At 34.1% G+C, this 15,136-nt stretch overlaps 1 protein-coding gene across 2 annotated transcripts in view; it reads left to right on the forward strand.

Moving 5' to 3' along the window:
- PFT1 (phytochrome and flowering time regulatory protein (PFT1)) overlaps positions 1-15,136 on the forward strand; it is a 107,561-nt gene that overhangs the window by 46,125 nt on the left and 46,300 nt on the right. For both annotated transcript variants that reach the window (XM_089797434.1, XM_089797433.1), the window contains exons 8-11: positions 3,954-4,021; positions 4,122-4,994; positions 13,900-13,953; positions 14,439-14,467. In XM_089797434.1, coding sequence (XP_089653560.1) covers positions 3,954-4,021; positions 4,122-4,994; positions 13,900-13,953; positions 14,439-14,467 — 1,024 coding nt within the window. The remainder of the gene's footprint in view (positions 1-3,953; positions 4,022-4,121; positions 4,995-13,899; positions 13,954-14,438; positions 14,468-15,136) is intronic.

Below are 15,136 nucleotides of genomic sequence, written 5' to 3' on the forward strand. Positions count from 1 at the left end.
ATTGAAGGTGTTGATGATGATTCACAAAACTCCTTATCTGTCATATTGGCTGATTTGAAACAAACACATGCCACTTCTTTTGATTCTTGCAGTTTGCATAACAATGTTATCAAACAATGTGAGCAAAAATTGATACCATTTGTAACAAGGAGCAAGATCGAGGAAGAAAGGAAGGAAGAAAAATTCAGTCATATGAGCAGCTTAGGAGGGGTAAAACTATTGGCATTCTTAGGGACTACAAGGTGGAAAGAAATCATGGATCAACTACTTGGGAATTCGAAGGACTTTCTGTGCATTATGACATCATGTCCTTTTGTTGTTGACTATAGAGGTGATGAAGTTTCTTTTGGATCAGCTATTTGTGTAGTAGCAATTGAGGTTAGGCATGAGGATATTCATTCTGATGATGGTAATACTTTCAGCCAGCATAATGTTGGTTGGATGAAGCATAGTAACTTACATGTTGAGATGGATGCTAATTGGAAATTCAAGAATCAACTATTTGAGTTGGCCAATGGAACACCTTTTGAAAAACACTTATTGCAGTTAGGAGATGACTACCTTGAATCCACTATCCATGAATAAAATTGATTGCAGCTAGGAGGTGTCTGCTTTGTTACTTTTGACAAAGGGATATATGCTGATTACAAATCAGCCTTGGAAAGAGACTTGGCTAACAATATGGCCAAGGAGCATATAAGGAGAGAGGACAGTGCACATGAATATCCATTGATTGGTTCTGCTCATACAACTAGGACTCAACCGCATTTATCCAGTGCCTATGGTTACTCAACCGTTACAAATGCTAAACATAATGATAACACTTTGGTGGAGTCTATTCAGTATGGGATGGTTGAGCTCGGTCTACTTGATGGTGTGAATTTTTCACCCTCAAGATGTGCATTATATGCCACCTAGCATAGAGAGACAGTTATGGAATCTTAGTGTTGATTCAGGATTCCCAAAGGAGTCAGTTAGTGCATCACATTACTACCACAATGTTTGGGAAGCGTTTGTTTTCCATTCAGCCCACTGGGTTGTAAGTTTGTTACACTACCCTCCATGAAGGAGGAAGCCATGTCCAGAAGTGTTGCTAGTTTGTTTCTTTAATGCAGTTGCTGTTTCGGGATACATGTTAGAGGGGCAGTTGGACATTTTGGACATTTCACCTATTATGAGTATGGACCAACAGGATATTATAGACGACTGGAGGGGTGGATGACCACTTTGCTTGGGGACCCAATACATTCACATGCTTAGTAATGTTTCAGGGAGCTGGATGGTATAATGTTGAGCTCCCATCTTCATTTGACCGTAATGGTGTTGGTTATTTCAGTTGGAGTAAGGTTCATAGTTGGATTGAGAATCTTTCTGTATATGATAGCAGTACATGGAAGCTCGATTCGACAAATTTTACACATGGAGTGATTTGGGATCCTGGTATTAGTATGACTAGTTCATTGTTGTTGTGGGCAATTGATGATTGGCTTCACAATTTTGGATATGATGTTTGAATCAAAATTGGTGACTTGATCGAGTAGCTTCCTTGAGGTTGTTATGGGATTTAGATATTCTAGTCTCAACATGCAGATGCAGATTGCTGGAGGGTAAGCAATCTTTGGGAAGGGAGGACCATAATGTCCCCTTTTTCTAGGCTATTATTTACTGATGTATTGTTAGCCCTTTTCACCGCAGTCTTGTGGGTTAACTAAGATTTTGCAAGGATCAGTGTGAGATTCAACATTGACATCTTCAGTTTTAGGTAGATCGAAGTCGAGATAGCATGGTTTTCAGATACTATTTAGTAAGTCAACATGGATCCGCATTTCTGGTTTTCCAGTGTTGGAGTGGGAGCGTTTCAAATTGAGCTCTTTTTGATGAGCTATCACACATGATTTTCAGAGTTCAAGTAGTTTTTTATTTTAATGCGTGAAGATTACATAGTTTTAATTGATTTTTAATGCATCTTTATAATTCACTTTATTATTGTAAGGCTATATTATTTTTCCTGGTGGAAAAGAGCAAATTAAGCGGAAAGGAGAATAAAAAAGTGAAGGTATAGGTAGGGGAATATGAAGAGTCCCCAGGTTGTTCTTAAAAGAAAGAAGAGGAGCTCATTTCAACATGCTTGGATTAGTGATTGGTTTTCAGATATCTCTTTGTGAGATTTGGGAAGCTTCAGCTTCTATTCAGAACTTGAGAACATAAAACTTCAGGCTTTACTCAATGAATTGGATGCAAACCCGGTTTAGCATTGGAGGTGAATTTGCAACGGAGTTCACATTGGAGTTGCATGTTCTTTCTTAGTATTTTCAATCTGACTGTACTATTGTATTTAGGATTGGTTTTGGTGTTATAAAGTTATTGTATTGCTGGTCTATAATGCAATAACATTTCTAAGGATCTTTGTATGAGTAATTTGCTGGTTTCATTTGGATAAATCCTCTGCTATATTTCTGAAGAAAAGTTGGGGATAATATCCAGTGGGATGTTACAGATGCTTGATTGATATTGGATGAACTTATAAATTAAACTTTGATTAAAGAAACCTTAGTTTTATAGTTTGACTTTATGATATAACATTATGATCCTCGAGTTATTCATATACTCCCATGTTCCTAGTACAAAATTTGCAAGCCCTATGGAAAATGAAGGATGGGCATTTGGGTTTCTACTTGACTTTATTGTATATGCATATATGGTAGATGCCAATGTATTGCCATAAGTGCTATAGAAGTGCTCAAAATAATGTAAGTGCAGTCAGAACTTATGAGAAGTTATCAAGATATGATTATGAAATACGTCCTTTCGATGCTTTTAATGCATTCCTGGTTTGTCTTTTTGTAACAGTAAGTTGATAGATACATTTCACATCTTATTCGCCTTTTTATAATCTGAAACTCCTCTACTAGATCTTAATGGATTAAAGATTTTTTATTGCCTCTGCATATATAAATTTTATACTCTGGATATTCATTATTAACGTTTAGGTGATATTTTGAGCAGAATAAGATTCATCTTGTAGTTAAAAATTGTTTGGTGTTTTCAGTGTTAGTTGTGTCAATGTGAATGTTAGGATGCTTAAGGTGGGGGACTTTACAGATGTGCTTACCTGTAGAATATTTGCTTTAAGTATTATTTGTATAACAAATGAATCTGTCGTATATGTTTTGAAGATTTTGCATACCTAAATTATAACTTCCTGTTTGACATTGCTTTATAATCCTTTGAAATAGTTAACCCATGGTTGGTGCAGTTGCAGAAGTATTCAGTCAATCTAACTTATGTATTGCTGAAATCCTAAAAATGCCAATCCTACTGTTGCATTTGAAGAACTGTAATAGAAATGGGTAAAAATAATAAAATGGTAAGAAGCTCAACATTATGGATCATATGAGTTTTAAAATTTCTTAATTGTTTGTTTGCAGATTATTCAAGTTTATGCAGTAGAGTTCATGGATTGAACAGCATAAGCACAAATAATTAAATAAAAGTTGAGTGCAATGGATATGTTGTTATATATTTACAGTGCCTATGACATAACTGCCTATTGCCTAACAATAAAATTAAAAATGCCAAGTTGCAGTAAGAATAATCTTTATTCTGTTAATAACAGTATAATGAGACTAATATCTTTACCATGAAGGTTATGAAGACCTGGATATCTAATATTTTAAAAATTTTCAAATAAATTTTATATACATTTAGTGTTTTGCGTGGTTGGAAAAAAGATGGGTTTGATGCAGTAATTGAACTTTTCATGCATCTAATTCACAAAATGGTACCAACTATTAAATAAAAAACATACCAATTTCTTTCTGGAAATTTTCATGGTACTCTGGAGAAGGAAACGGACCATGGCTAAATTGAGAAATCATTGACTGTTATCTTCTCTGTTGAAGTTAGTAATCTTATTGCTACTTGGATGACTAATAATTGCTCGTATTTTCCAGTGAGCGGAGTCATGACTGGATATTCACAGGCAACGAACAGAACAATTATTCAAGGAATTGTGAAAACGGTACTCTTTGGGTTTTCTTTTATTGAATGGCACAATCTATATCTAAATAACATTGTTGTTCTGTGTTATTGATTTTACTTCTCTTTTTCTGATTGGCTAGGAAATTCCCTCCAGTGTGCCTCTGACATCAGCACCTGGTCTGCCTCACATGACTTCCACCTCACTTTTGCATGGTACTTCTCAAGGAGCTCCTGGCCAGTATTCTACATCTTCAGTTCTTTCCACTCAAGATACAAAAGCAAATATAGATGCAACAGATGTGCAGGATTTCAAATCAATTGCTGCCAATGCATCACAGCAACTTCGCACTGCAACACCATCCACCACAAATGTAAACTTGTTGAATAATCTTTCACGCTCACACTTGCCTTCAGCTGCTTTACCAGGAGCAAGTACTCTAGGGTTACAAACAGGCATTGCACCAGTGAGCATACAAGCATCCAGTTTGCTTGCTAATGGTATGAGCTCGGCACCAATATCAACTTCTCAGAATGTTCAAGTGTCAGGACAACCTGGACTGACATCTACTGGCATGCCTGTTGGCATGGTGGGAGTTGGGCAGATAGCACCAAATGTTTCACAAAATTCATTTGTTTCTGGTACTGCAAGTCTAGGTGTTGGACAACCAGTTTCTTCTGTAAATGCTGGCATTAATGGTACACAGGGAACTGTTGGTATGGGGCAATCTGTTCCAGGGATTGTCAATGGAGGAATGACCACAGGATCTTTAATAGGACAGACTGGCGTGGGTATGAGCCAAAATGTACTGTCTGCTATGGGACCTGTTGGCATAAGTTCTGGTTCAGGAACAATGGTCCCCAAGCCTACATTAAATCAATCAGTTCAACTAGGAAATTTACAAGCACTTGGAGGGGGTAACACTTCTGTGGGTAATCTTCAGTTACCATCAAGTGCCACTACTAATCAGCAGCCAGGGGGTAACACTTCTGCGAAGTACACAAAAGTTTGGGAAGTATGTCCTTATATTTCCTATTATAATATTGAAAATCATGGACAGGATAAGAATAATTGGAAGTGGAGGAAGTTTAAGAACCCTTGGTTGTGTTTTGACTAGATGCATTTAGTGGATTTAGAGCTTTGTTTTTTTTTCAATTTTGAAAAGTTTCAACAAAATGTCATTGAGAGGTTTGAGTGCAGAACATTACGAAAGATATATTTTAATCTGGGCGATGAGAATGGTAGTCAACTCATCTTCCTCACAAAAAATAATATCAGAAAAAATATAAATATTAGTGAATATAACCATAAAAAGATATAATAGTAGCTTAGATAAAAGCCCTGTATTATCTTCACTGTTAGGAATGGAACTGTAAATATCTCATAATGCAGTGATCAATATGAAGATTGAGAGTGTTACTTGGAATGTGATACACACTGTAAAAGTGCCCCAAACTATTCTTAGAGGCCTGATCATGCATCTCTCTGAGGATACATATATATTCTGTCAGTCTCATTTCAGGATCTATGTCATTCTAGGGAGGTGACTCACCTTTCCTTCAATTTCTGAAAGTTGTAATGATGAGGTGGCTGAATTAGAGTGTGCCATTAGGATACCTATAAGGGGTTTGGTTTCATATTTTACTCAGCTTTGTATGGTTGTAAATATCTCATAATGCAGTGATCAATATGAAGATTGAGAGTGTTACTTGGAATGTAATACACACTGTAAAAGTGCCCCAAACTATTCTTAGAGGTCTGATCATGCATCTCTCTGAGGATACATATATATTCTGTCAGTCTCATTTCAGGATCTATGTCATTCTAGGGAGGTGACTCACCTTTCCTTCAATTTCTGAAAGTTGTAATGAAGAGGTGGCTGAATTAGAGTGTGCCATTAGGATACCTATAAGGGGTTTGGTTTCATATTTTACTCAGCTTTGTATGGTTTGTATATAGATTTAAAACATGCCTAAATACAGAATTCACGGAATAGTGTTTTTAGTTGTTTGTAATCCTTGATCATTTATCCTCTAGTGGCATAGTGAGCTGCCAACTAAGGCATATTACAAGCTCAACCTTGATGTAATCAATTAAATGTGGAATGATGTAATGATCCTTTATGGCCTTCCCAATTTCTCTGAGAGACACCAACTTTCTTGGAGAGAGCAAATTCATTTGGGTTAGAATTCTGACAATGTTGGTGAGTTTTGGACAGTTTCATGGCTGGATCCAGTTTCGATTGTCAGGGTGCTATCCACACTTTTTGGAGAGTTTTGCAGAAAATAATTAAATAATTAAAGGTTAATTTGTTGAAGAAAACAAAAATTAAAAGATAATCTTTTTTAGTTATTGAATTGGGTAGTATTTTTTTGGAGCTTTGAACCAATGAGGCTACAAATGGGGGACCTCAACCCCATATAACAAAGCTGATGTACAAACCCATGAGCACATTGGATCAGCGAAGTCACAAGCCCACAATCACAATGACCCACTGGAGGTTTGAATCTGGCTGGGGGCGACAACACCACCACCGCTTAATTAATATGCTAAGTGGTGAACTCCAATTGGGTTGTAAAGTTATTTACATGGAGTATTATTTAAAAGAAGTGATTTGGTTATATAAATTTTGGAAAGTCCCATGAGGGGTTTTAAATGGAGGTTGAGGAGATTCATTTGAGGGATTCTTTGCATTTGATAGTTTTTAGAAATTCTACTGAAGGTGTGCAAACCTCTAAAACCTCAGGACAAAAACCCTATGAGGAAGATTGTTTTAAAAGTAAAAGACATACCCTAGCTAATTTGGGTGGATTCATACAGGATTCACATGAGAGCTTAACACAGCAGATGGATAGTCTTGATTCATTGTGATATATCTGTTCCATGTGTGTAGGTAACAATTTTCAAATTTATTTAGATTACTAACAGTAAAAAATTTCGATGATTCAAGGGTTGAGGGTTATTCCAGTGATTAATTACAAATTATCAGGAAATCCAAATCACAGGTGTTGAGTGCATATTCATGCTTGTTATAGTGTTTGGTCTATCATATTTTTTCTTGCCACTATGAAGATTGCATTTTGTACACCATCACTGTTGTTGTTAACATACAAATAAAGTATGTAGTAATTGTGCACTGCTTGCATAAATTGTTGTTGTGAATGCCATCAAGAGATGGCGTTTCCTTGAGTAGATTGTAAGCATAGGGCATCTTAGTTCAAACTTTTGGGTAGGTTAGAATGCTAGAAAAAATATGTTGCACAACTATGAGCAGCAAGGGTATGATTTCTGTGAATTGTACCACTAGTAAAGAAGGATTACAGAGGTCACACTCTACATATTTGTAGGTTTTACATGGGGTTAGGGCAACATAAAAGAGTATTAAGGAGGAAGCTTTGCCTGTGCAGGCTGTGAAAGCTTAGGTCACTTTTTTCGAGATCCAACTCACATTATTGGTCCTCATAATATAAGTTGTTGGTCCTCTTTGTGCTTCCTGGTTGCAGATAAACAAGGGGCAAGGTACTTGCAAAATAGCTAGTTAAGCTCAGAAAATAAGTGAAAAATGGTTCATGATTCTTATTCAAGTCTGGCACTGTTATTTGTTGTTAAAGTGGGAATTCTGCTATTCATTTCTATGGGATATAATACATATAAGTTAATACCATTACTAGTGATCTAAAAGCTAATTTTGTAACTATTATGTTTAATTTGCTTGTTGCATATGTGAGGGAGCTTGTCATTGCTTGCAACGGCCAAAACCAGGTAAGAGAATTAGCAACTACGTATACAAGTTTTTATGAAGATAAATTATTTTAACCTAGGAACTCAACATTATTTGCCATCTTGTTTACATTTTTAATTTTCAAAGCTTTGAACAATTTGATTCTTTAAGGAAGTGTGTAAGTACTGATGTAATTTTTTTAATTGAGTGAAATATTTAAGTGGGCATTTCATCAAAAATTGTCAAAACACCTACAAATAAATAAACCTTCCAAACCAGCTTGTTACAGTGGCATTATAGTAGGGTAATTTGAGAATGAAACTAGCACGTATGCAACTTAGACGGTGATGCACTTGAATGGTGGTATCACGGGTCGTTAACACAAGATCATAACCTCATTGCCCTATGCATAATTTAGCCAAATGCTTGTAGATGGATTCAAAACGAAGAATACAAAGATACACTATTGGGAGCTAGCATATTTCAAATTCGAGCAGCATTGTATATTGAATGCTTATTTCGGTGATGCACTTGAATGGTGGTATCACGGGTCGTTAACACAGTATCATAACCTCATTGCCATATACATAATTTAGCCAAATGCTTGTAGATGGATTCAAAAAGAAGAATACAAATATACACTATTGGGAGCTAGCATATTTCAAATTCGAGCAGCATTGTATATTGAATGCTTATTTGTCAAAATTTCAGTGGCTTCTAGTTATGGTATCTAATATTTCAAAGAGTTTTATATGTTATAGTGTTTTTTATTGAAAGAAATGTGCAAGTACCAATTGAACTTTTTTTGGGTGCAATATTTAAATGGCATTTTGTCAAATGTCGAAGCAATTACACACATAAACCTTCGAAGTCAGCTCGTTATACTGGCATTAAAGTAGGGTATCTTGTCCAAAATTGGGGATTTGCACAAATTCTTGTTAGCAGAAATTTCTTATGGAGCCGAAAGCTACACATAGTTACTATTTTAGGAGGAAAAATCATCTACTCAGTCAACTTGAGATTGAGGAAGTTTCTATTTTGGAGCTCCAAGAAATTTTAGTGATAGAAGGGTTCTAAATGAAGGTAGCACAATGCAAATTTTGAATGATCTTTGCTAGGCGACAATAGCAATTACATAATTTGATGACATAAATACTGCATAATATGACTGTAAATGAGAATAATGGGGCCAATAATGGTAATTATAGAAATAATGGAGAAGAAAATGATACAACAAAACTGCTAACAAAATTCCAAGATATGAATGCTGCAATAAGAGGAAATCAATAAAATGCAGGTGAATATGTGGATTGGTTACATAAACACCAATCTTTATGCGAGGAGTTTCACATAGTGATGTCTTCAAGATTTCTGTTAACTCAACCTAAGAAATAGCGGTAGGGAGACAAAGGCCCTAATTGTTTGGATTTACAAAAGAGGATGGATAAGCATCTATCCCCAACTTTGATGGTCATCATAGATGCACAACTAGATTGTGGGTTAAAAAACTTGACACTTATTTGTTATTAAATCTTATGAAAAACTTGACACTTATTTGTTATTAAACCTTATGTTTGAGATTGAGGCTATCAAGTTTTCCACTTGCACTTGGATGTTGGTGCGTATGAATGGTAGTATAATGGGTTGTTGACATAGAGTTAGAACCTAATTATTAGTTATGTAATATTTATTCATAGATACACTTTTGGGAGTTACAACATTTCAAACATGGTACAATGGATGCTTGTATGTTGTTTTAGAGAGGAGGTAAATAGTTCCTTTTATTGAAAGATGATAGAACCATTGTATTTGACCCACCTACTCTACATAATGCTATTAGAAGAGCACAAAACATGGAGTTTTTTTACTCATAGGGTAAAATTTATTTAGAGGATTTGCATTAGAGACAACAAAAGCAGCTTTTTCAAAAAGAAGAGTATCATATTCAACTTGAGATGAGCTTACCATCCAAGAGGCAAGGAAGAGAATTCAATGAAGAACTTAGAAAGAAGATATTGTGTTTCTAATGCATTGAAACATGGATGCTAAGTCATAGATGGCTTGCAAATGGGACATTGCCTTGACGTGATTTCAGATGACAAGGAAGGAACTATAGATCAAGAGTAATGATTGAATCTCCAAGATAAGGATAGCAAGGAAGGTACACTTTCTTCTCTTTTTGGCATAGGTGTAATCACTTCAAATTTTAATGAGCTTTGTGTGGAGGTAGAGTGATAGTGCTTCTTGATGGTGAATTACATTGATGAGAGCCCAGTGGTAAAAAAGATTTACAATGCCAAAAAATTAAAAGTTTTGATATTGTGGTAGCTTATGGTTTATCGTTCCTTAGCATCCTCATCAGTGGACATACAGTTAACTTTGGGTTCATATGTTGGAGTTCAGTTTTTAGCATGAGGAGAAAGGTGACATTAAAGGGTATTCCTCACACACTAACCGATGAATTTTAGCAGAAAGAATGGAATCTCTTAGTTCCATATTTCTTCATTGCTGTAAACAATTTCTCTTTTGCATAACATGGGAAGCATATTTGTTGACAATGTTAGTGATTTATCCTTGAAACAAATACAAGACAAAATACTTTTACATGTTTATTGGCATAAATTAGGGTTTGTAGAACTACTTCTATGGATTGGCAGATATTATTATAGAGTGGCACAACAGAAATAAGGAGTCACTTCATTCTTGAAGATTTCATTGCATACTTGCAAAAGATTGATGTAGTTTTAGGTAGACGTTTGAAGGGGATTCCATTTGCAAGTATCGTCTATCATAGTAGACCTCCTAGATAAATTTGGGATCTCTGTACAAGATTAGTTAGTGATTCAGTAGAGATTGCTTGAAGATAGGCAGGGAGGACAATATATCTGTAGGTCGCATGTGGGGTAAGGGTAACACAAAAGAGTATAAAGAATCAAACGGTGCCTGTATTAAAACAAACCATATAATCTGCCATCTAAATAGATTTCATTAATCTTCTATGTGTCAATTGTTCATAGATAAAGTAGGGATGAGTTACTAGGAAAGTGACGCTTTTAGATCAGGAAACAAGTTGAAAAAGGGGTCATGCTTCTTGCTGAGATCTGGAATTATTTTGTGTTATGAAAATGGCGATTCTACTATTCATTTATGTGCTGGGATATTATACACAAAGTACCACTACTAGCAATCTAAGAACCGTTTTGTTTAATACTCTTCAAGTAAGTTGCTAGTTTGGATTCGGGTTGGGATGTAGGTTCAAGATTCTGGATTGAAATTCATTAAATTTTTTTAGGGGTAGGTTCAAATTCCTTTTGGGTTTGTCCATACAAAGACATATGTTTTATGTATGTCTGTATATGTATATATATGCAACAACAAATAGGTTCATACACCACCATGCTAATACTAATAGTAAAGCAACATAGCAAAATGACATATTTGATCTTTTTGGCCTTTTTAGTGTTCAATTTTAGTGTTGGAGGGTTGGATTGATTAAAATGGACCCAAAAAACTTTGAAAACGTCTAAAAAGTCCCTTTTTGACAAAATTCAGCTTGGGTCCTGCTGTAGATATCCAAATTTGCCATAAGATGGCAAAATTTGAACTTTGAAAATGTCTAAAAAGTCCCTTTTTGACAAAATTTAGCTTGGGTCCTGTTGTAGATATCCAAATTCGCCATAAGATGGCAAAATTTGTGTCAGGTTTGTCTGACAGTATTGAAGCAGACTTTTGCAAGACCAAACCAAACTTTGGGGTTGTCAGGGAAGAATTTGGTAACATAGCTCTTCAATTTGCTGGTTGCATTTATGAGGGATCTTGTTAATTCCCGCAACAACAAAGTCCAAGTTACCAAACTTTTATTCAAATTGTATACTACTATATTGTTAAGTTTATGTCAATTAAGTTGCTGATTTCTTTGCTGGTGTAACAAGTTTTCAATCCCTGTATCTGATATGGATGGGTTCAGAAAATGATATTACTCATAATTTGCAAAAACTACACAGAATTGGAATCACTAATGGTAGTAGGAAAAAATAATTGATCATTCAATCTCCGTATGTGAAACCAATACAAAATTAGTACATCACACTTGCTTATCACTTGGCTACATAGGAGCTTTCTTATTCTTTAAAGAGATTGTGACAAACTGTTTAATGTAAGCATCCAAGTACACTCAAGGTTTACATATCAATTCCTCATCTTCCTCTCCTTGAATTCCTTTTTCAATGGGATAGGAGCAAGTGTACAATGACTATTAGTATGTTACGATAATATGGGTTATCTGACAATGTATTAAATTGTTTGATTATTTCAAGTAGATAGGATCTTGGTTGGTTGATGGCTGTTTTCCTCTTGGCAATCGTCGTGTTCTTTAAATAGATTGTGTATCATCAAGGAAAGCAATATGATCTAGCTGGATTGACTTTGATTCTTGGCTTACTATTTCTGGTATTTGTTTGTAATAACTTCATGTGCGAACAAGTGCAACGTAGTGGCTAGTACTTGCCTTGTTATAGAAGGTATAGTAATAATTTTTAGTAATTTATTTTAGTAGTGTAGAAGTAATGAAAAAGAAAAAGGTAGAATTAAATTTTAAGAACACCATTTTAATCTACAATTACAAAAACCTCACAAACAAGAAGTGAAGGAACAATTACAATTGATAATTAGTAATTATCAATTAAGTAGTTTAGGAAAGGGTTAAAATATTTGTAATGGAAGAGAATTTATATTACTAATTATTTTTTTAGATTAATATTGAGAATTAAATGTTAAAATAAAATAGATCATATAGAATATTGAAGTGATTTTAAAATATTTATATTAATTAGAAAATATATTTGATTTTAATAAATTTTTTTATGATAAGAAAATAAATTCTTGATATTAATTTCTTCTATAGAAACTTTGAAGAAAAAATAAACAAATATTTTTTAGAACAAATTTATATAATTTATATATAGATTTATATTATTTTCCTAGACAAAACTATGTTCATGCCTGAATATATAACCATTTTATTAACAGTGGAAAGACAAATTTATGGTAGTACAGAGTAGAGGGCCTTATGCTCCTTTATCAATTGGATGTGTTCCCACGTTTAAGAATTTAGGTATGAAAATAAAATTGTGAAATTAATTTAAGAAACGAAAACAATTAAATTCTATAATTTCATTATTATATGTCTTGCTTTGCATAAATGTCGGAAAACATGTTCTTAAAAGTTGGCTAAAATTTTGAAGAGAAATAGTGGTTGCGGAAAATCTGTGTATAAGACCCCAATTGTTTTAGCCAATCAGATAGCTCAAAATTAGTTTTCTTAATTTATAAATGTAAGAAATGTGCATCTTAACTATAGAAAATGTTAATCATATAATAATATTTTAAAATACTTAATTTTGATTGGTGGGAGTAATAAATTTTAATCAATAGTTATAGGAAATTGATTACAATAGTACTATGCCTACAGCAACTACTAATAAAGATACACTTTTGTATTTAGTGTGCATCGTCATCTCTATTATTAATGCATGTGTTCATTTTATTTAATAGAGCAATAAACAATCTGCAAGTCCGAATGCACATGGACCAACTCAACCTAATTCTGTGCTAACAAGTTGGACTTAACTAAATGAATAAGGAGTGTACACACAGGTTACTCTCCATTGAATAATAACTAAACTTTTTGATATCGGAGACAAGATCAATCTAAAGAAGAAAGAATTGAAAAAATGTATATCTAGAGGTCACAAGGAAATAGAGCCCAAGCCATTGAGGTACCACCATGTATAAGCATCCTTATTTCAATGAGCTTTAAGACTGTGATTCCTTGAACTATTAAAACTTAAAAGTGAGAAACTTGTTTCACAATTGTGTCTTCTACATTTTGATATTGGAAGAAACTTCAATCTCTATATATGATGCCATCCTTCTAGGCAAAAGGGTATTTCTGTGATGTTTAGTTTGTTTAAAATATGCATTGCTAGAAGTTGTTTAAAGATTGCATTCTAGTAAACTATCTTATAAATTCGAATTCTGTTCTAGCTGACATATGCCTTTTTCTTTGATGTAGTAGTTATGAAAATTTCTTTGTTAATTTTTGGATTTCTGCAGTAATTTAATATCTTTTAAATTTTGTCACCGTTTATAAGATTTCCATCTATTATAATAGTTGTTTATGTTATTTGTGTTCATGCAGGGTATGCTTGGAGGTCAAAGGCAAGGAAAGCCAGTTCCTATATGCAGGCTTGAGGTGAACTTACTTAAAAAACGAGGAAGTTTTTTCAACTAATAATACCAAATGAATGAGTGCTTGTTTAAGATTTAAAGGATTTTAATAATAAATCTGATTCTTTGCCGTGGTACTTTCTCCCACGTTGGTTTGAAAGTACCCAATTTTTTCCTGTCTTCCTACGTAGGTGCATTTTCTTTTGTTAGATTCGTAAAGAAAATGTCAACATTCTGAATGCTTTTCCTTGTGGTCTTACTTGCACTTGCATATTTGCATTTCCTAGCCTTAAAAAGAGCTAGATTGGATATTCTTCTGAACTTATCTGCTTTCACAATGGGGATGTTGATACACATCTTAAACAAAATGTTTTATCTCTTCATCAATAGAACAATATGATTCTTATTTCAAATTGCATATATTTTGATTGAAATAATCAGTTTACTTGTTACAGGTAGCTTATTAAGCTACTGGTATAAGAATCTAATCATATGTACCTTTTGCAACAGGCTTACAGGAATATAACTTCACCAGAAACGTGAGTTCTATAATCTATGCTTTGCATTACACTTTTTTTCTTTTCGTGCATCTTATTTGCAATAGAGTTAAGAACCATTTAGATTATAATAGACTTGGTAGATACTGTTGGTACATTTAAAAAAAAAAAATTCGATTGAGGGCAGGGATCTACTTGTTTTATTGATACTTTTGAGTGCTTTATGTTAGGCTCGATAGCCAAATGTATGAAATTGATGTCAGGAATTTAGGATGCTCTTACATTAGTGAACAAGAGCAATGGAAAAATGTATTATGTCAAATAATACTCACATAATTATACACTGTTGTTCTTAAACAGTTCCTCTCTGATATTGTTGTCATGTTACATATTTAATAATGTCATATATGGTTATGCTAGTTTAGTTAATTGACTAATATCCGGCATGCGATGCTACATTGTTGCAAGGATTGTATCAATTATGACCTAGTAGCTACTTTCTTGTATTTGCAACCCATATACTTACTCTTGCCCTCAATGGCAAGCTAACAAATTTTTTTTACATATAAATGCTGATAAGAACACTGATCTTTTTGGGTCATGCAATTCACATATTATGACAATACCATCCACCAAATGGAGAAAACAAAGACACCCTTATACATAGAAGGTGAATCAGTATAAAACCAACATTTTCAATTTTTAATTTTA

The sequence above is a fragment of the Cupressus sempervirens genome, chromosome 8, assembly GCF_028749045.1.
Source record: "Cupressus sempervirens isolate cs-2001-9-10 chromosome 8, ASM2874904v1, whole genome shotgun sequence".
NCBI lineage: Eukaryota > Viridiplantae > Streptophyta > Pinopsida > Cupressales > Cupressaceae > Cupressus > Cupressus sempervirens.